This window comes from Callithrix jacchus, chromosome 7 (genome assembly GCF_049354715.1).
Source record: "Callithrix jacchus isolate 240 chromosome 7, calJac240_pri, whole genome shotgun sequence".
In the NCBI taxonomy this organism is placed as follows: Eukaryota; Metazoa; Chordata; class Mammalia; order Primates; family Cebidae; genus Callithrix; species Callithrix jacchus.
The window spans coordinates 46,901,781-46,923,457 of NC_133508.1; the positions used below are offsets into that span (position 1 = coordinate 46,901,781).

The window sequence follows — 21,677 nt, forward strand, 5'->3', positions numbered from 1 at the left end:
GTGTCAACTGGACTGATCAAATTCCAGGGAGGAATAGGTAAAGCAACAATTTTGGTCTGAAGTTGCTAACATGATCCTCTCAAAATAGTAGGTCAATTACACAAAGAACAAGTAAAGATAGGAACCAGTGGCACACCAAGAAGGGAGGCGGACATTTTATGGGAGTACACTCCTCCCGAGCAATTGTCTGTCTTTTTATAACAATAAGAAATCACAATAAAGTTTTATTTCAAAATGAAAGAAAAAAGAAAGAGAAGGAAGAAAGGAGGGGATAAAAGAAAGAGAGAGGGAGGGAGGGAGGGAAGGCAAGAGAAAAAGGAAGAAAGAAAAAAAAGAAAATGAATGATAAGCTGGTCTTCACTAAAATTAAAACTTTCTGCTCTGTGAAAGACACTGTTTAGAGGATGAAAAGACAAGCCACAAACTAGGAGAAAATATTGGATAAAGGACTGTTCTCCAAAATATACAAAGAACTCTTAAAATTCAAAAAGAAAACAACCCAATTTTTAAAAGGGCCAAAGATCTTAACAGACACCTCACCAAGATACACAGTTGGGAAATAAGCATATGAAAGGTGCCCCACATGATGTGTTATCAGGGAAATGTAAATTAAACAATGAGGTACCACCTGTCAGAAGAGCAAAAACCCAGAACTCTGACAACACCAAATGCTGGAGCAACAGGAACCCTCATTCGTTGCTGGTGGGAATGCAAAATGATACATCCATTTAAAAGACAGTTCGGCAGTTTCCTACAAGACTAAACGCATGCTTATCTGTACTCATATGATCCAGCAATCACATACTCCTTGGGATTTACCCAAAGGAGTTGAAAACATACGTCCACTCAGGAACTTACGCCCGCATCGAACGTTTACAGCAGCTTTATTCATAATTGTCAAAACTTGGAAGCAGCCAAAATGTCCTTTAGTAATGAATGGATAAAGTGTGGTACAACCAGACAATGAAATATTATTCATCGCTAAAAAGAAATGAGCTATCAAGCCATGAAAAGACATGGAGAAGCCTTAAGTACATCTGAGTAAAAGAGGCCAATCTGAAAAGCCTATCGGTGTGCAAGAAGGAGCATAAAGAAGAAAAGAAAGAGAGAAAGAGAGAAGAAAAGAAGGAAAGAAGAAAGGAAGGAAGGAAGAAAAAATCCTACATACTATACGATTCCAACTATATGGCATTCTGGGAAAGGCGACCTCTGGCGATAGTAAAAGGATCAGTGGTTGCCCGGAATTAGAGACGAGGGAGGGATGACTAGGCAGAGCACAGAGGATTCTTAGGGCAGTGAAACTACTCTATATGATACTATAATGGTGGATACAAGTCATTACACTTTTGTCAAAACCCATAGAATAAACCCTAATGTACACTATGGACCTTGGGTGATGATATACCTCAATGCAAATTTCGTCATTTATAATAAATACACCACTCTGGGGAGAGATGCTGATAAAGGGGGAGACTGTGTATGTATCAGGGAGAGGGTGTATGGGGTCTCTGTAGCTTCTCAATTATGCTGTGAGTGTAAAACTGCTCTTTAAAAATAAAATATAGGCTGGGTACAGTGGCTGATGCCTGTAATCCCAGCACTTTGGGAGACCAAGGCAGGCGGATCATGTGAGGTCGGGAGTTTGAGACCAGCCTGACTGACATGGTGAAACCCTGTCTCTACTAAAAATACAAAAATTAGTCAGGCGTGGTGGCACACACCTGTAATCCCAGCTACTCCGGAGGCTGAGGCAGGAGAATTGCTTGAACCTGGGAGGTGGAGGTTGCAGTGAGTCAAGATCGTGCAATTGCACTCCAGCCTGGGTGACAGAGTGAGACTCCATCTCAAAAAAAAAAAAAAAGAAAAATATCTATTTTTAATGGCAGGACATGGTAGCTCATGCCAGTAATCTCAGCACTTTTGGAGGCCAAGGTGGGAGGATGGCTTGAGGCCAGGAGTTCAAGACTAGCATGGACAACATAGCAAGACCCCCATCTCTGTAGTCTCAGCTACTAGAGAGGAGGATCACTTGAGCACAGCAGGTGGAAACTGCAGTAAGCCATAATTGCACCACTGCACCCCACCCTAGGCAACAGAGTAAGATACTATCTCGTGTGTGTGTGTGTGCGTGTGTGTGTACATATTTAAAATAGGCAGGGTTCGGTGGCTCATGCTTGTAATCCCAGCACTTTGGGAGGCCAAGAGTTGGGGCAGATCACTTGAGGTCAGAGGTCAAGACCAGCCTGGCCAATATGGTGAAACCTTGTCTCTACTAAAAATACAAAATTGGCTGGACATAGTGGTAGGCATCTGTAATCCCAGCTATTTGCTGAGGCAGGAGAATCATTTGAACTCAGGAGGCAGAGACTGTAGTGAGCCGAGATTGCACCACTGCACTCTAGCCTGGGTGATAGAGCGAGACTCCATCTCAAAAAAAATAATAAATAAATAATAAAATAAAATATAAAATAGTACTATAGGAAAGAACAAAAAAACTATAAAAGTTATCTAAAACAATGATAGAAAATAGATTTTAAAAATGAATAAGCAGAACTTATTGAAATAAAAAATATAATCATTTTTCATTTAAAATTTAAAACATAGCAGGCTTATTATATCTGAAGAGAGAATTAATGAATGGGAAGGGAGACCTGCAGAAATTACCTAGAAAGCACCTGACAGAGATATGAAGATGGGAAATATGAGAGATTCAAAGACATGGAGGAACTTCAGAGTTCTAGAAGCAAAGGCTATAGAAAATAGGGGAGGGGTGGTATTTGGAGCGATACTGGCTGAAAACTTCCTAGAAATGACAAAGACGTAAAACTTCAGACAAGGAACCACAGTGACTCCCAGGAACAAAACTAAATCCTTGGTCCTTTACAATGAAACTTTCTTGAAGGACATCTAAGAAGACCTGAAGACGATGGGAAGCTTCTAGGGATGTCAGTTTTCCTTAGGTTAATTTGTAAATTCAGAGTAATGCCAATCAGAATATTTTTTCAGCGAATTTGAGAAGCTGACTTAAAATTTTAAATGGAAGAGTAAAGGAACACGAGTAACTAAGATAAATTTGAGAGCAAGTGACTTTCCACTTGGAAAAAAAATAAAATTAGTTCTCTCTCATCAAAATAAAATACCAGATCTATCTGGAAGAACAAAATTGTGAAATTAATTTTAAAAATATAGGAGAGGCCAGGCATAGTGGTTCATGACTATAATCCCAGCACTTTGGGAGGCCAAGGTGGGAGGACTGCTTGAGCCCAGGAGTTCCAGACCAGCCAGGGCAACATAGTGAGACCCTGTCTCTACAAAAACTGAAAAATGAGCAGAGCATGGTGGTGCACACCTGTAGTTCCAGCTATTTAGGAGGCTGAGGCAGAAGGATCCCTTGAGCCCAGGAGTTCCAGACTGCAGTGAGCTATGATCATGCCACTGCACTGCCCCACTGGGTGACAGAGGGAGACCCTGTCTCACATATATATATTTATAGTTTTTGCTTTTTAAGTGTCCCTAGTTGAAAAGCAAAAACTATAAATTTGACCACTTGAAGACTTTAAAATTTTGCGTTAAAAAGGTGCTATAGGTATGATTAAAAAATAAGGCAAGAGACTGAGAAGATATTTGCCCTAAATAACAGAAGTAGAGTATAGAGGTTACTTGCTCATACTCAGAAGTGAAATGTCCTGGGTTGGAGTCCTGGCCACCTCCCAGCTGTGTGATCTCGGGTAAGTTACAATGTCTCTCTGTGCACCATTTCCCCATCTTTAAAGTGGGGATTGTAATAGTACTTCTAAATGCAGTCAGGATAGTGCCTGGCACATAGGAACTCATTAATAAATGTTAGTTGCTACTATTATTTAAATGACACCAGCTGCACGTGGTGGTTCACCCTGTCATCCGAGCACTTTGGGAGGCTGAGGTGGGTGGATCACTTGAGGCCAGGAGTTTGAGAACCTGTCTCTACTAAAAATACAAAAATTAGCCAGGCATGGTGGCAGGTGCCTGTAATCCCAGCTACCTGGGAGGCTGAGGCAGGAGAATGGCTTGAACCCGGGAGGTGGAGGTTGCAGTGAGCCAAGATCATATCACTGCACTCCAGCCTGGGCATCAGAGCAAGACTCTGCCTCAATAAATGAATAAATAAATAAATAAATAACACAAATACTTAAGAAAATGGCAAGCCAAATAGCATTTATCAGACTCCCAAGAAGACAGTTCAATTAGCAACCTTCAGCTCCATCTGTGGACCAAACGGCACGCTATTCACTCAAGGAGTGTCCTGCAGGTCTGATTCTGACTGGAGGGATGTTCTGCTCCATGGGGGCCCACAGGGAAAATTACGGGTTCAACACTAACCTCTCAAGAAAATGCTAGATCCCAAAGCAGTGGCGGTGTCTTTTTGTTTGTTTTGGAGTTTCGCTCTTGTCGCCCAGGCTGAAGTGCAGTGGTGTGATCTCAGCTCACTGCAAACCTCCACCTCCCCGGTTCAAGTGATTCTCCTGCCACTGCCTCCCAAGTAGCTGGGATTACAGGCATGTGCCACCATACCCGGCTAATTTTTTTTTTTTTTTTGTATTTTTAGTAGAGATGGGTTTCACTATGTGGGTCAGGCTGGTCTCTAACTCCTGACCTCAATGATCGCCCCACCTCAGCCTCCCAAAGTGTTGGTATTACAGGTGTGAGCCACCACACCCAGCCGTGTGTTTTTATTCTCAGATTCTTTTCTAGAAATACTGGAGGAGGAATCGGTGTCTGGATTACAGTCCTGGCTCTGGGCTCACGAGATCTGTGACCTCACTCAGCCCCCGTGCGCTCCTCATCACTGGAGTTGGATGAGGGGACCTCTATAATTCTGTTTCTAACTAGGTCCTCCATAATGTCCATGGAAGTTACATGGGAGAGTGTGATATCTTAAGGAAACTTTTTTGGAATAAAATATGGAATTTCTAATGTTTCTAGAAATAGGGGCAAGATACAGCCCTGACCCCCCCCCCCCCCGCTGTGTTCACGAGGTTGGTGTCACAAGAGAGATGTCCTATATGACACTGTGGGGGCAAAAGGGCAGTGTAAGCCAAAGCGAGTCCTGGGTCTCCACAAGCACTCAAGGCTCCTTCTGGGTCCGCCGAGAGCCTGCAGATCCCAGGCCACCCCTGCTTCTAACCCATGAGACCCTGCCTAGGTCTCCAAACACTGACAATGTCTGGTCTTCTTTTCTGACCCCATTAGAAAATAAAAATGACCAGCCAGGCGCAGTGGCTCACCCCTGTCATCCCAGCACTTTGGGAGGCTAAGGCAGGTGGATCACCTGAGATCAGGAGTTTGAGACCAACTTGACCAACATGGTGAAAACCCATCTCTACTAAAAACACAAAATTAGCTGGGTGTGGTGGTGTACACCTGTGATCCGAGGATCAAGAGGCTGAGGCAGGAGAATGGCTTGAACCTGGGAGGCAGAGGTTGCAGTGAGGCGAGATTGTGCCACTGCACTCCAGCCTGGACAACTCAAATTAAAAAAAGAAAAGAAAAGAACAATGACCACGGTGATTATTATCCTATTATCCTAGTCTCATGGTAAGGATTTCAGTGGTAGGCCTATGTTTTAGCTCTGATGGGAGTCTATGAGTTTCAGGGAATTAGATTCCCCTTCCCTTACCTGCCAAATTTATTCACCAAGGGCCCGACCAGGAGGGATCCAATAAAGCCTCCAAAGGGAAACATGGACACAGTTAAAGACCACAGCAACGTCAAGGGGAAGTCTTCAATGAATTCACCAGTCCTATCCCGGTAGGTCTCATTGTAAAATTGTTGCATGTACTAGGAGACAAAGCAAAACAACACCAAAATAATGTGATCTGGTTTTGCAGGAAGAACATTAGCTGTTAGGACACCCAACACAACAGTGCACAGAGACCAACCTTATTCCCCGGGGGGTGGGGTGGGAGGCAGGACAAAGCTTTGTGAGCAGCGAGCAGGTGGGTACCACAGGGAGGGCTGGGAAGCCTCTGACCAGCAAGCCACCCTGGGTATTTCTCAGCTAGAAAGGAGACCCCTGGCCCCTCCGGATTCCCTCTAAACCACAAGACCACAGAAGATCTGAGCCCCGTCCTGGAGCCCGGCCCACTGTGTGTTCAGCCAGACCTGGCCCATCCCAAGGGCCCCGTGTCTGAGAGTTCCCTCAGGTCTGTGCCGTGTTTCCCTCTCCCTTTGCTTGAAGACCCGCTGCATGAGCAGCCCCTCCCTGGCCAGTCCCACCCAGGCAATAAGCTGCTCCAAACACCCTCCCCACATCTTGCTCACCACAGTGACCTACCACTGCTGGGGAGTTGACAGCAGCCACGTTGTACCCATACTGGAAGGACGACCCAAAGGCAGCTATCAGGGTTGCCAGGGCAAGCACAAGCGTCAGCCTCTGCAGAGATCACGGCTTAGGTCAGGAAGCAGCTCCAGGGTTCCAGGGCCCTCCCGCTTTACTTCAGTTCATAGAAAGATGTAATCTGAAGATCCGTGGTCTTGAAACTACTTGAATACCTTGAAACCTACCCTCAACACACCTTGAGTTACAACAGACTTTCTCAACCACGGCACTCTGACAACGGGGGTCGAATATTTCTTTGTTATGGGGGCTGTCCTGAGCATAGCAGGATGTTTAGAGCATCCTCCACCCACTAGATTCCAGTAGCAACCCTCTCCCCAGCTGTGACAACCCAAATGTCTTCAGACATTGCTAAGTGTCCCCTGGTGGAGAAGTGCCCCCATTTGAGAACCACTGGATCAGAAAGAAGTGAAACTGGCTGGGCACGGTGGCTTGCACCTGTAATCTCAGCACTTTGGGAGGCCGAGGCAGGCAGATCACCTGAGGTCAGGAGTTTGAGACCAGCCTGACCAACATAGAGAAACCCGTCTCTACTAAACATACAAAATTAGCCGCATTTGGTGGCACATGCCTGTAATCCCAGCTACTTGGGAGGCTGAGGCAGGAGAATTGCTTGAACCCAGGAGGAGGAGGTTGCGGTGAGCTGAGATCATGCCACTGCACTCCAGCCTAGGCAACAAGAGTGAAAGTCCTTCTCAAAAACAAAAACAAAATAAAACATGGAAAAGAAAGAAGCTGAAACCTACTTCTCTAACAGCTTCTCTGCAGCTACTACAGCTGTGGAATTGCTCTTGTTGACATTCCTGTCACGTAGCGGCATTTGCCAACTGTAGCGAATTAGCTCTTGCTATCTCAAACATAAACTACCAGAAAATCAAAGAGAAAAGAAGGAAAATTTTAGTTATTTAACTAAATTCCTTTCAATCTTTAATGACAAGAGGAAATTCATTCGTAATGAACATCAGGAGACAGACATGGAGAGAGCTGTGCGCTTAAAATCTACAGATTTTATCTCATTTCTTAAAATCTCATTTTTGAATCTACCCGTTGGCAATTTTCAGCTTAATTCCTATGATCTTCAGTTTCCTCATCTCTAAAACGAGGACAATCACACTCCCTCACAGTGTTTGCCAGGATTAATTATGACCATGTCTAGCTGTAGAGGTGACTCTGCTGTCGGAGAGAGCTTGGGACGCTGCTCTCTGACTTGTCATCGAAGGACCTTCTTCCATCTCCTCTGATGGAGAGCCCCCTTTCACAGGTGACACAGGTTCATGCTCGGCCCTCCAGTGCCAAGCTGAGCACTATTCCACTGGATCTAAATCTACAGAGAATCTTTTTTTTTTTTTGAGACAGGGTTTCGCTTTCTTGCCCTGGCTGGAGTGCTGTGGTGCCGTTATAGTTCACTGCGACCTCAACCTCCTGGGCTCAAGTGATCCTCCCACCTCAGCCTCCCAAGTAGCTGGGACTACAGGTCTGTACCATCATGACTGGCTTTTTTTTTTTTTTTAATTGTTTTGTAGAGACAAGGTCTCATTATATTGTCCAAGCTGGTCTCAAACTCCTCAAGCGATCCTCCTCCTCGGCCTCCCAAAATGCTGGGATTGTAGGTATGAGCCACTGTGCTCAGCCTAAAGAGGATGTCTTCAGAGAGGTAAGTGAGGAGCCCAGACAGGGAGAGAAATCATGATCATTTCTGCCTTGTCGGGTCCCCAGACAGGATGAAGAGAATCTGCAGAGCAGCACCGGCAAGGAGCCCTAGTGAAAAGCAAAAACACACCACACACATACACACACACACACACAATACATACACATGTACTACACACATACACACGCATGCACACAGTACACACACTACACACATGCACACACTACACACACACCTGCATGTACACACATACTACACATCCCACACCCTCACACACACCCCGACACACACACACCCCACACATACACACCCACATCCCACCCCACACACAGATACACACATCACAAACACATACACACATATTACATCCCCACACTTCCCCCCACAGGTACACACACACCCCACAGACATACACCCCCACACCTCACCCCCACAGACATACACACACACTCCCCACATATACACACCCCACACTGCCACATGCCACCACTACACACACACACACCCCATACACATACACACCCACACCCCCATGCATATACACACACCACACACACATCACACACACATGCCCCCACATGTACACACACAACACACCCCACATGCCCCCCACTGCACACACATACACACCCCCCACACACACTATACACATACACACCCACGTCCCCACCCCTCACATACATATACCACACACACATACACACTAACCCTCATACAGATACATTCCCAACCCCTACATGCCCCCCACCCCCACACATACACATGCATACACACACCACACACACATCACATCACACTCCCCACATCACACACACATACATCCCACACACATACCACACACCCCACACACATAGCCACATACCCACCACACACACAGAGCCCACCCCTCACACACACATATGTACATATACACACCCATCACATACACATACCACACACATACATCCACCCCACCACACACACACACACCACACATATACACATACAGCCCACACACACCACACATACACACCCCGCACACACATACCACATACCACCCACCCCCACCAGCCACATATGCACACATGATAACCTCGGCTCACCTCTCATCTGACTCTGTGGGTATTTATTCACTCATCCATTCATCCATTCAATTATTCAACATATAATGTGAAGCAGCCATTGCTCTAAGTGCTGGGGATAGAGTGCCCCTACCCTCTAGCTGTTTTACTGCTTTATTTTGTTACAAAGAGAGAGGGGTGGGAGTGGGGCGGGGGGAGAAAGGAAAGAAAATGCTGATTAAAAAAATTATCTTCTGGGGCCGGGTACAGTGGCTCATTCCTGTAATCCCAGCACTCTGGGAGGCTGAGGTGGGCAGGTCAAGGGTTAGGAGTTCAAGACCAGCCTCACCAACATGGTGAAACCCATTTCTACACACATACACACACATGCCCACACTACACACACACTACACTATTTTATTCTCTACTAAAAATACAAAAATTAGCCAGGTGTAGTAGCAAGTACCTGTAATCCCAGCTACTTGGGAGGCTGAGGCAGGAGAATTGCTTGAAGGAGGCGGAGGATGCAGTGAGCCGAGATTTTGCCACTACACTCCAGTCTGGGCAACAGAGTGAAACCTTGTCTAAGAAAAAAAAAAATTCTCTTCTGGGCATGATGGCTCATGCTTGTAATCTCAGCACTTTGGGAGGCTGAGGTGTGTGCACTGCTTGAGCCCAGGAGTTCTCAGCCAGCCTGGGCAACATGGTGAAACCTCTTCTGTACTAAAAATTCAAAGATTAGTTGGGTGTGATGTACACTTGTAATCCCCACTACAAAGGAGGCTGAGGTGGAAGGATCACTTGAGCACGGGAGGCGGAGATTGCAGTGAGTTGAGATCGCACCACTGCAATCCAGCCTGGGTGACAAAGCGAGACCCTGTCTCAAAAAAAAAACCTCTTCTGTCTGGGTGTGATGGCTTGTAATCCTAGCACTTTGAGAAGCTAAGGTAGGAGAATCGCTTTAGCCCAGGAGTTTGAGACCAAACTGGGCAACATAGGGAGACCCTGTCTCTACCAAAAAAAAAAATTAAAAATTAGCTGGGTGTGGTGGTGCATGCCTGTGGTCCCAAATACTCAGGAGGCTGAGGTGGGAGGATCACTTGAACCCAGGAATTCAAGGCTGCAGTGAGCTATGGTCACACCACTGCACTCCAGCCTGGGCAGAAAAGCAAGACCCTATCTCAAAAAAAAAAGTTTCTTTTCTAATTCTCTTCTCAGTAAGACAAAACTGCAGCCAGCTTCATTCACACAGCCAAGGGCAGCTCTTGACCACCATTCCCTCAGTCTGATGATAAAGGCCTGGGGTTTGAAGTCCTTCAAGGTCAGGGGAGGGGTTCTGGCCAGCAGCACAGTCAACAAGCACACCCCAGCTGGTGGAGCTGGCTTGTTCCCAGGGCTCATGCCCCAGAGTCGGGGGTTGTGCCAAGCACCACGGATAGCCAGCTCCCTGACTGTTTGGATGGGATCCCAGCAAAAATGATCAGAGAGACTAGAGAGGAGACAGCAGAGCGACTGAATGATCAGGTTAGAGTCTCTGAGCAAAGAGCACTCCATTCACCCTCCATTCTTTGACTTTCTCCCTGAATTCAAGCCAAAGGCACATTCTGTGGGCCCTGAAGGAATCATGGCTCACTCTCCTGGGAGTAGCAAAGTTATTCTGGGTGGGTCCTCACTAACCCTGCTGGTCCAAATGCCTTCAATATGTATGGCGAGCCAACTGGGCTCCAGGAAGCACAGTACCCTCCAGTGAACAAGAGAGCTGCCCCCGCAGACTGCTGTCCAATGGTAAAGACACAGATTAAGAAACTACATGATAATGTAATAAACGGCAACTGTAGGAAGCACTATGAAGAAAAACAGGAGTGATTAAAAAGAGAGGTCTGGGGAGCAACATTTCAGCTGAGGGGAGGAGGAGGAAGAGGATGATTCAGAAAAAGGGAACAGAATATGCGAAGGCTTGAGGCAGCTGGAGCTCAGAACTTTGAGCATCTGGAATTCGGCCAGTGTGGGGAAAGGAGGGCAAGCCGGGGTCAGGGCCACAGAACAGACTGGGCATTCACTCCGTACTCACTCTGTCTGTTCTCTTCATGTGCTCTGTAGCCCTGACATGGGGTGGAAGGATTTGAACTTTTAAAAAATTACTCCAGGCCAGGCACAGTAGCTCACGCCTAAAATCCCAGCACTTTGGGAGGCTTAGATTGGAGGATCACTTGAGGTCAGGAGGTTGAGACCAGCCTGGGCAACATGGTGAAACTCTGTCTCTACCAAAAATATTTAAATGAGCCAGGCATGGTGGCATGCACCTGTAGCCTCAGCTACCAGGGAGGCTCAGGCAGGAGAATCACTTGAACCCAGGAGGTAGAGATTGCAGTGAGTTGAGATCATGCCATTGCACTCCAGCCTGGGAAGCAGAGCAAGACTCTGTCTCAAAAAATAAATAAATAACAAATTAAAAAATTACTTCAGTGGCTACATGCAGAGCAGAAGGGAGACCAAGGAGTGGGTTACTGCAGAGGCCAGCAGACAGCAGACGGGCACCTGGGTAACGGGATGGGCCACGGTAGGTGTTAAAAGTGCCAGCTTTGAGGACTATTGAGGATGTGAATTAAAAGGACTTGATATCCCATCAGGAAAATGCAAATAAAAATCAGCATGAAATACCACTTCTCACCCACTAGGATGTGCACACTTTAGACAGGTAATAATAAGAGTTGACAAGGATGTGGAGAAAATTGGAATCCTCTTACATTGCTGGTAGAGATGTAAGATGGTATAGGCACTTTGGAAATGTCTGGCAATTCCTCCCAAAGTTAATCACAGAATTACCATATGAGCCAGAAATTCCACTCTTAGGTATATCCTCGGGAGAAATGAAAATACTTTTCCACAAAAAAAGTTGAACACAAATCTTCCTAGAAGCACTATAACACCAAAGTAGAAACTTCAGTGGTCACTGACTGATGAATAGACAAATAAAATGTGGTCTATCCATAAATTGGAATATTACTTGGCCGTAAAAAGAAATGAAGTGCTGGCCCATGAATGGTGGCTCAAGTCTGTAATCCCAGCACTTTGGGAGGCTGAGGCAGGAGGATAGCTTGAACCTAGGAGTTTGAGACCAGCCTGGGCAACATGGTGAGATCCTGTCCCTATTAAATAAAAAATAAATTAACAAAAAAAGAAATGAAGTACTGATACATACTACAAAGTGGGCAAAACTTGAGACATTAAGAAAGTGAGGCCAGGCTGGGCGCGGTGGCTCAAGCCTGTAACCCCAGCACTTTAGGAGGCTGAGGTGGGTGGATCATGAGGTCAAGACATCGAGACCATCCTGGTCAACATGGTGAAACCCCGTCTCTACTAAAAATACAAAAAATTAGCCAGGCATGGTGGTGCGTGCCTGTAGTCCCAGCTACTCAGGAGGCTGAGGCAGGAGAATTGCCTGAACCCAGGAGGTGGAGGTTGTGGTGAGCCGAGATTGCGCCATTGCACTCCAGCCTGGGTAACAAGAGCGAAACTACGTCTCAAAAAAGAAAAGAAAGTGAGGCCAGTCACGAAGTGCATCTATTGTCTGATGCAATTTAATGTGAAATGTCCAGAATAGGCAAATTTGCAGAGACAGAACGATTAATGGTTGTCTAGGGCTTGGGGAAGGAGATGGGAGAATGGGAATACCTGCTAATGAGTACAGAACCTCTTTCAGGGATGATGAAAATGTTCTGGAATTAACTGTGGTGATGGCTGCATGACTCTGTAAACATGCCTTAAATAGTATACTTTCTTTTTAAATTTTTCCAGCTTTATTGAGGTATAATTAACAAATAAAACTTATATATATTTAAGGTGTACAAGGGGGTGATCTGACATACATATACAAGATGAAACGATTACCACAATCAAGCAAATTAACATATCCATCACCTCATATAGTTACCTGTGTGTTTGTATGTGGTGGGGACATTTAAGATCTACTTTTGTGGCTGGGTGCGGTGGCTCACACCTATAATCCCAGCACTTTGGAAGGCTGAGGCGGGTGGATCATGAGGTCAAGAGATAGAGACCATGCTGGTCAACATGGTGAAACCTTGTCTCTACTAAAAATACAAAAATTAGCTGGGTGTGCTGGCATGTGCCTGTAGTTCCAGCTACTGGGGAGGCTGAGGCAGGAGAATTGCTTGAACCCAGGAGGCAGAGATTGCAGTAAGCCGAGATCTCCCCATTGCACTCCAGCCAACAGAGTGAAACTCTGTCTCAAAAAAACCCAAAATCTACTTTTTAAAGCAAATTTCAAGTATGCAATGCAGTATTACTAACTATAGTCATCAAGCCACAATTAGACCCCAGAATAGATTCATCCTGCAGAACTGAGACGTGACACTCTAACCAGCATCACCCCCTTACCACCTGCCCCCAGCAACCACCACTCTATTCTGCTTCTGTGAGTTCAACTTTTTCAGATTCCACATGTGAGGTCACTCATTGCGTGTCTTCCCATGCCTGGCTTGTTTCACTTTGGTGATGAATTGTACACTTTTATATATTAACATGTACTGTGTGTGTGTGTAGAGACAGAGTCTCGCTTTGTTGCCTAGGCTAGTCTCAGTCCTCCTGCCTCAGCTTCCCAAAGTGCTGGTATTACAGGTGTTAGCTGCCACCCCCACCCTGTATGCTTTATTTATTTAATTTTTTTGGTTTTTGAGTCTTGCTCTGTCACCCAGGCTGGAGTACAATGGTGCAATCTCAACTCCCTGAAGCCTCCACCTCCTGGGTTCAACCTATTCTCCTGCCTCAGACTCCCAAGTAGCTGGGATTACAGGTGCTTGCTACCGTATCTGGCTAATTTTTGTATTTTTCGTAGAGATCGGGTTTCACCATGCTGACCAAGCTGGTCTCAAACTCTTGACCTCAAGTCATCCACCCGCCTTGGCTTCCCAGAGTGCTGGGATTACAGGTGGAAGCTACCACGCCAGGCTATTATTTACATTTTTTATACAGACAGGATCTCGCTATGTTGCCAAAACTAGTCTTGAACTCTTGGTCTCAAGTGATCCTCTCACCTCAGCCTCCCAAAGTGCTGGGATTGTAAGTGTGAGCCACAGTGTCAGCCTGGGCCTGTGTACCTTAGAGGGGCAAAACTGTATGGTATTGAGTTATAGTCTCAATAAAGATGCAGTACTATATTTTAAAAGGCACATAATAGAAAAAAGGCTTAAGTCCTCTTTCTTTCTTTCTTTGCTTTCCAGGAGGGGGAACAAAATGAATTTGGTACTAGGCTGGATTAGGGCATGAGGAAGAGGGAGGGGCTGAAGAGGATGTGCAGGTCTCCAGCCAGCTTGTTAAAATGCGAAGCCCCAGTGACTCCAGCAGTGACCAGGAAGGTCTCGCCTTACAGGCTGAGGAGGTTGCCATGACTCTGAGCTGCGCTTCAGGGAGAAACCAGAAATCACATTCCTCATGCTGCCAGTAAACCAGCTTCCTGCCTTTCATAATACAGCGAACATTTTGAGACTCTAGTAATACAACCACCCTGAGAAAGAAAAGAAACTTTTTGAGGGATATACACCCCTTTAAATGACCAGTCCCCCAAAGCACCGAAATGTGGCAGCAGTCACATCCTCCTCCCCCATGCGCTAAGTCATCTGCCTGCTATGTGGACTCTACACTGAGTGTTGCCACCATGTAGTGGTACATTAGTCTAACAATGCCATGTACCGGATGCCAGAGCACACACTCTACATCAGCAATGGACAGCCCATCACTAATCAATGTAATTTCTCTAAACCAGTGAGAATTCCTAACACACAATGTTTGTAATCACTCCTCTCCTAATTTGTCCTTGTTTCTTTAAAAACTTGAATCTCAGGCCTTTCACGGTGGCTCACGCCTGTAATTCCAGCACTTTGGGAGGCCCAAGCAGGCAGATCATGAGGTCAAGAGATTGAGACCATCCTGGCTAACATGGCAAAACCCTGTCTCTACTAAAAATACAAAAAATTCGCTGGGTGTGGTGGCACGTGCCTGTAGTCCCAGCTACTCGGGAGGCTGAGGTATCGAGAATCGCTGGAATCCGGGAGGCGGAGGTTGTAGTGAGCAGAGATCATGCCACTGCACTCCAGTCTAGGCAACAGAGCAAGACTCCATCTCAAAAACAAAAAACAAACAAAAAGCAACCAAAACCTTGAACCTCTCCTATGCTCTCCAAAGTACATTCTAGTGTTTCCCAGGGCTACAGTCCTAAACCTTGGCCCCAATATACTCTCTATATTAATTTTGCTTCAGTTTCTTTTTTTAGGTCAACATTCCTAGGCTGACCTTCTGACAGGGTGTGATTCAAGGTCACTGGGAAGGAAGCCCAAACCATCTCCCTTAGAAATCTATCTTGAAGTTTCTACTGTCAGAGAGACACTATTTCAGCTCAAAACTTTTTCTTGTTAGGAGTCTCCAGTCAGAATGCAAATACCCCTGGAGTAGTTAGCTCTCATGAATGATCGATACTTGAAGCTATGTCACTTTATCAAACTGCTGAACTCCGTTTCACAAACACGTAGTGGGAGGGGCAGGGATTGCTGACCATCATCACGCTGCTGTGGGGGTTTGGAGCACAGCCTCTGTAGCCCAGGAGTGTGGGATTGAAGCCTGGCTCTGCCGGGCTGTGTGGCCCTGGGTAACTTCCTGAACTTCTCAGTGTCTCAGTTCCTTCCCCTTTAGAATGGGGATAATCTGCCCGGTGTGGTGACCCACGCCAATAATCTCAGCACTTTGGGAGGCTGAGGCAGGAGGATGGCTTGAGCCCAGGAGTTTGAGACCAGTCTGCGCAACATAGTGAGACCTTGTCTCTACCAAAAAAAAAATTAAAAAACAAGGCAGAAGGCCAGACACGGTGGCTCACACCTGTAATCCCAGCATTTTGGGAGGCTGAGGCAGGCAGATCATGGGGTCAGGAAGATCAGCCTGACCAACAATTCCAGCACTTTGGGAGGCCCAAGCAGGCAGATCATGAGGTCAAGAGATTGAGACCATCCTGGCTAACATGGTAAAACCCTGTCTCTACTAAAAATACAGGTGAAACCTCACTTCTCTAAAAATATAAAAATTAGCTAGGTGTGATGGCACGTGCCTGTAATCTCAGCTACTCAGGAGGCTGAGGCAGGAAAATTGCTTGAACCCAGGAGGTGGAGGTTGCAGTGAGTCGAGATCGCACCACTGCACTCCAACCTGGGTGACAGAGCAAGATGCAGTCTCGGAAAAAAAAAAAAAATTTTAAATACAAGGCAGGAGTATCACTTGAGCCAAGGAGTCTGCAATGAGCCGTGATTGTGCCACTACACTCCTGCCTGGGTAACAGAGCCAGACCCCGCCTGAAAAAAAAATTTTTTTTGAGGATAATACCACCACAGGAATAAATGAGTTCACAGGTGTAGAACACTTAGGACCGTGCCTGGTCTGTAGTAGGTGTTACAAATGGGTTAATTAATTAATCCATTAATTACAAATGAATATCATGAGGACCCAGAGAGCACAGAGGGGTGTCATTTGCGCTAGGACACTCAACTAGTTGGTGGTGGAGCCACTCCATCAAAATGTGTCTTTATTTTCCAAAGCACCTTGGCATCTTTTTATTGAGTTGGGGAACTTTATTCACAACCTTTTTTGTTAGTTCGTTTTTTGAGACAGAGTCTTATTCTGTCACCCAGGCTGGAGTGCAGTGGCGTGATCTCCACTCACTGCAACCTTCTCCTCCCAGGCTCAGGCGATCCTCCCACATCAGCCTCCAGAGCAGCTGGGACTACAGGCACGCGTTGCCATGCCCAGCTAATTTTTGTATATTTTGTAGAGACCAAGTTTTGCTGTGTTGCCTAGGCTAGTCCCAAAATTGTGGGCTCAAGCAATCCGCTTGCTTCGGCCTCCCAGAGTGATAGAATTATGGGCGACAGACACTGCACCTGGCCCTCAATCCTTGCGTAGTTGTAAAATAGCTTGTTGTATCTTTTTTTTTCCTAATCCATTTTATTTTTTTTTCTTTCAGGTCAAGAGTCTTTTTTTCCTGACAGAAAGTCATTGGTGCACATCTGAGAGATGTCAGTCTTTTCCCTCTACATGTGAGAAAAGCCAGGCTGAGTGCAGCGGCTCAGGCCTACAATCCAGGGACTTTGGGAGGCCAAGACAGAAGGCACGCTTGAGCCCAGGAGCCTGAGACCAGCCTGGGCAGAATGAGATCCTGTCTTTTCAGAATATTTAAAAATCGGCCAAGCGTGGTGGTACATGCCTGCAGTCCCAGCTACTCAGGAGGCTGAGGTGGGAGGATTGCTGGAGCCCAGTACTTCAGGGCTACAGTGAGCTCTGATCATACCACTGCACTCCAGCCTGGCCAACAGAGTGAGACCATGACTCAAAATTATAGAAAAAAGAAAGAAAAAGAAGAGAAAAGGCTGGCAAGGCCACTGCCACACAGCCGCTGAGGGGCAGGGAGCTGGCTCCACACACTGCCAGACACCCAGGCTGCGCAGCCTCTGTAGCTTTCACCTGCCCCCGCATTTCTCCTTGGCTCCTACATCCCCTCCTGGCTGCACTTAACAATTTCCTGGATTCCTACAGAACACTGGAATCGTTTCCTTTGGAGTGTTCTGGGAAGCCCAGCATGCCCTGGCTTTTGCCCCCAGCGGCCGGCTGCTCTCAGGAGGTTTCCTGAAAGCCCATCTCCACCCTCATCGTGCTGGCCCAGAGGAGGCCTCCTTCCCTGGAGGGCTCAGGCAGGAGGCAGCTGGGGTCAGGCCAGGCCTCCGGCATGTGGCCATCTGAATCATTTCCTTTTGCAATGTATTGCTCAGTTTCAGGGCTTGCCACATGGGGGTATTTCCATTCCTTTCTGCAGCTGCACACAGGGGACATGGCAGACGTGCCTTTTTCTGGACAGCACAGGACCTCCCTGACCCCCAAACACCTAAGTCCTCGTCACCCATTTCTTTTCTACAAATGGAGGTAATGGCCAGGTGCGGTGGCCCATGCTTGTAATCCCAGCCCTTTGGGAGGCCAAGGTGGGCGGATCACCTGAGGTCAGGAATTCGAGACCAGCCTGACCAACATGGAGAAACCCTGTCTCTACTAAAAATACAAAATTAGCTGGGCATGGTGGTGCATGCCTGTAATCCCAGGTAATCGGGAGGCTGAGGCAGGAGAATCGCTTGAACCTGGGAGGCAGAAGTTGTGGTGAGCTGAGATCGCGCCATTGCACTCCAGCCTAGGCAACTTTGTCTCAAAATAAAATAAAATAAAATAAAACAAAATAAAATTAAAATGGAGGTGATAACACTTGATTTGTCTAACATTTTCTTAGATGTGAGACAAACCAGATAACTCAAGTGAAGGGGCTGAGTAGACTCCAAAGCGGTGACTGTCAGTTGAGGGCTGGGAGTTGATTCTGTCCTCCGGGGACATTGGTTGTCACTCCTGGGGGACGGTGCTGCTGCGTCTAGAGGTAGAGCCAGGGATGCTGCTAAACGTCCTGTAGCACACAGGACAGTTCCTACCACGCAGCGTTAGCCAGCGCCAACTGGCAATCATGCGGAGGCGGTAGAAACCAGCTCTAAAGAATAATGTAAAAATAGTAACATTTACCATGGCTGTACGCAGTGGCTCACACCTGTAACCCCAGCACTTTGGGGGCCAAGGTGGGTGGATCACTTGAGGCCAGGAGTTCTAGACCAGCCTGGCCAACATGGTGAAACCCTGTCTCTACTAAAAATACAAAAATTAGCCAGGTGTGGTGGTGCGTGCCTGTAATCTCAGCTACTCAGGAGGCTGAGGTGGGAGGATTGCTTGAGCCCAGGAGGCGGGGGTTGCAGTAAGCCAAGATTGCGCCACTGTACTCCAGGCTGTGTGACAGAGTGAGACTCTGTGCCAAAAAAAAAAAAAGAAAAAAAAGAATAAAATAGTAACATTTACGGCGAACTCACTCTGTGCCAAGTCCTTTACATGCATTGTCTCATTTAATTGCTTCAGCACCCTATGAGGCAGGATGGTTATTACTCCCACTTTACAGATGAGAAAACTGAGGCACAGAAGAGTTAAAGAACTTGCCACTGCTAGAATAGGATGCAGCAGGAATGAATCCTGGGGGCTTCTAGTGAGGAAGGAGACCCAGGCATCTGGGATCACTTCCCCCTTGACCTCCACACAGGATTTCAATAGAAGAAAAGGCTAGCCGACTGGTGCCTCTTAAATCACCTTCCTATAAGATAGGAGGTGTGGTATGGGGGAATCTCTCGAAGACAGGGTTTTTACTCAAACAACATCAAACGCCCACCCCAGCCCTCCATTCAGAGACCCAAGACCCTTTTACATGTAATTCCTAAAACTGTAAACCCAAGACCCTTTCATATGTGATTTCTAAAGCTGTAAACCCAAGACCCTTTCACTTGTAATTTCTAAGGCCGTAAACCTAAGATTCTTTCGTGTGTAATATCTAGAGTGGAAGCCTATATAAAGGCAGAGCTTCTCTCTGTTAGGGGAGCTTGGCCATTTAGACAAAACATAAAGCCTCACTCCCAGGCTATAAATAATAAACACCTCTTCCTTTCTGGGTTCGGTGTTCGAGAGGTTTATTTCTTGCAGCCGCTCCTGCTTCACTACTTCCCAGACCCACTCTTTTTTTTTTGAGATGGAGTTTTGATCTTGTCGCTCAGGCTGGAGTGCAATGGTACAATCTTGGCTCAGTGCAACCTCCACCTCCCGGGTTCAAGCAATTCTCCTAGCTCAGCCTCCCGAGTAGCTGGCCTCGAACTCCTAGCCTCAGGTGAACCACCCACCTTGGCCTCCCAAAATGCTAGGATTACAGATGCCTGCCACCATGCCTGGCTAATTTTTGTATTTTTAGTAGAGAAGGGTTTCATTTCACCATGTTGGCCAGGCTGGTCTCAAACTCCTGATCTCAGGTCATCCACCCTCCTCAGCCTCCCAAGACCCACTCTTAATCTATGTGCTACAGGACAGGCGCTACAGGCTCAGGCCTGTAATCCCAGCACTTTGGGAGTCCAAGGTGGGCAGATCATGAGGTCAGGAGTTTGAGACCAGCCTGACCAACATGGTGAACCCTCGTTCTCTACTAAAAATACAAAAATTGGCTGAGCTTGGTGACACACATCTGTAACCCCAGCTACTCAGGAGGCTGAGGCAGGAAAACTGCTTGAACCCAGGAGGTAGAGGTTGAAGTGAGCTGAGATCACACCACTACACTCTAGCCTGAGTGACAGAGCCAGACTCCATCTCAAAAACAAACAAACAAAATCTACGTGGTACAAAGCATGTTTCCAGTTTGCCTATGGCGAACGTCTCACATCCATGCCTGAACAAATGCTATTTTGCAAAATTGTGCACTACTCTTCCTCCACTCCAAATATAAGCACATGCTATCGAGATGAATAAATACAAGTTCTCTTAAAATGTTAATCAGTCAATATTTCTTTTCTGACATTATGCATTTTCCTCAGACAAGGGAATCTAGAAAATAAACCACAATTATGTTGTGGGAGTTCATAAAAACCTTTCGTTTCTAAAACAGGGGAGCCTCAATATCTAAAAGGCAGGAAATCTACATGACAGATCTGAACTAAATTCAAATCTAGCAACACCTTTTCTGAGTTTATCTTGTTTTCATGCAGCTCAGCAATGCTACTTGCTGAAAAAGTTAATTAAATGCCCTGAAGCCAAAAGCAAAACAAAAGCAGAGCGAAACATCTCGCCCAACATAAAAGGATTTTGCAGCTAACATGTTTGGTTCAAGTAGGGACAAATTAATCCTTTGGGTCTCTTCCATTCAGTTAGAGATCCCACTTTTAAAGGCTGTTCCAGTAGAATGATTTCCACAGAGCACTTGTCTCTAAACCTCTCTCCTCCCTGTAAAAGACCACCTGTTGGGCAAGACGTTCCCCCTATCCCCACCACAATCCCTCCCAACAGAGAGTTCCCTCTGCAATACCAGAAGCCCCCTAGCCACTCCCCAGGAAGGCTGAGCAGGCCCTGGCAGCCAAGCCTGCTCTTGGCCCCTTTCCCTGAACCACACACTCACCCCTTCCTTCATGCTCTGATCCTGTTGCTCCATGCTTGCTCTGGAAGGGCAGAGGGCTGCTCACCTCCTTTTAGCCAAAGTAATTCATGCACTGAATGGAGAGAGAAGACATTCTGGGTGCACTTTGGTCATGCCAAATAACAGCCAATAGCATTTTTATAGCCAGACTAAGTCAAAATAACCCTTTCAGGAACCTGGTCTTCCTTTCACTTCTGCTTTTAAATGAAATGTCTGGGGTTTGGGTAAGCAAGTGGGTGCCTCTGGGGACTGCAGGCCCGGCATTGTCCTGCTGGGACAGTCTGCGGTATTTCCCCATTGCTAAAGTCTCCACCAGTCAGGCTCGTGGTGAGTGGCTGGAAGGGTTATTTTTGTCAGGAACTTGTGGAAAACAACAGCTGTCATTCACCCTACACGACACCAGGTAATACGGGAGCAACAGATTGGGCCGCTGGAGACCTCATAGACGCTGTCCCTGCCAGGAAAGCTGCAGTCTAGTCTCTCTGGTGCAGAGTCAGTTTTGCTCAAGTCACCATGTAACACTGTTTG

General features: G+C 46.6%; 1 protein-coding gene across 2 annotated transcripts in view; it reads right to left on the reverse strand.

The window, feature by feature from the left end:
• SLC2A5 (solute carrier family 2 member 5) overlaps positions 1 to 21,212 on the reverse strand; it is a 36,441-nt gene extending 15,229 nt beyond the window's left edge. Inside the window, exons 1-4 of one of the 2 annotated variants that reach the window (XM_078330313.1) lie at positions 21,132 to 21,212; positions 9,534 to 9,651; positions 6,314 to 6,412; positions 5,657 to 5,817 (exon numbers count right to left, since the gene is read on the reverse strand). In XM_078330313.1, the coding sequence (XP_078186439.1) occupies positions 5,657 to 5,814 (158 nt within the window). In that variant the 5' untranslated portion in view covers positions 5,815 to 5,817; positions 6,314 to 6,412; positions 9,534 to 9,651; positions 21,132 to 21,212. The remainder of the gene's footprint in view (positions 1 to 5,656; positions 5,818 to 6,313; positions 6,413 to 9,533; positions 9,652 to 21,131) is intronic. The other variant, XM_035307622.3, reaches the window with a different exon arrangement.
• Between the last annotated feature and the right edge of the window lie 465 nt (positions 21,213 to 21,677).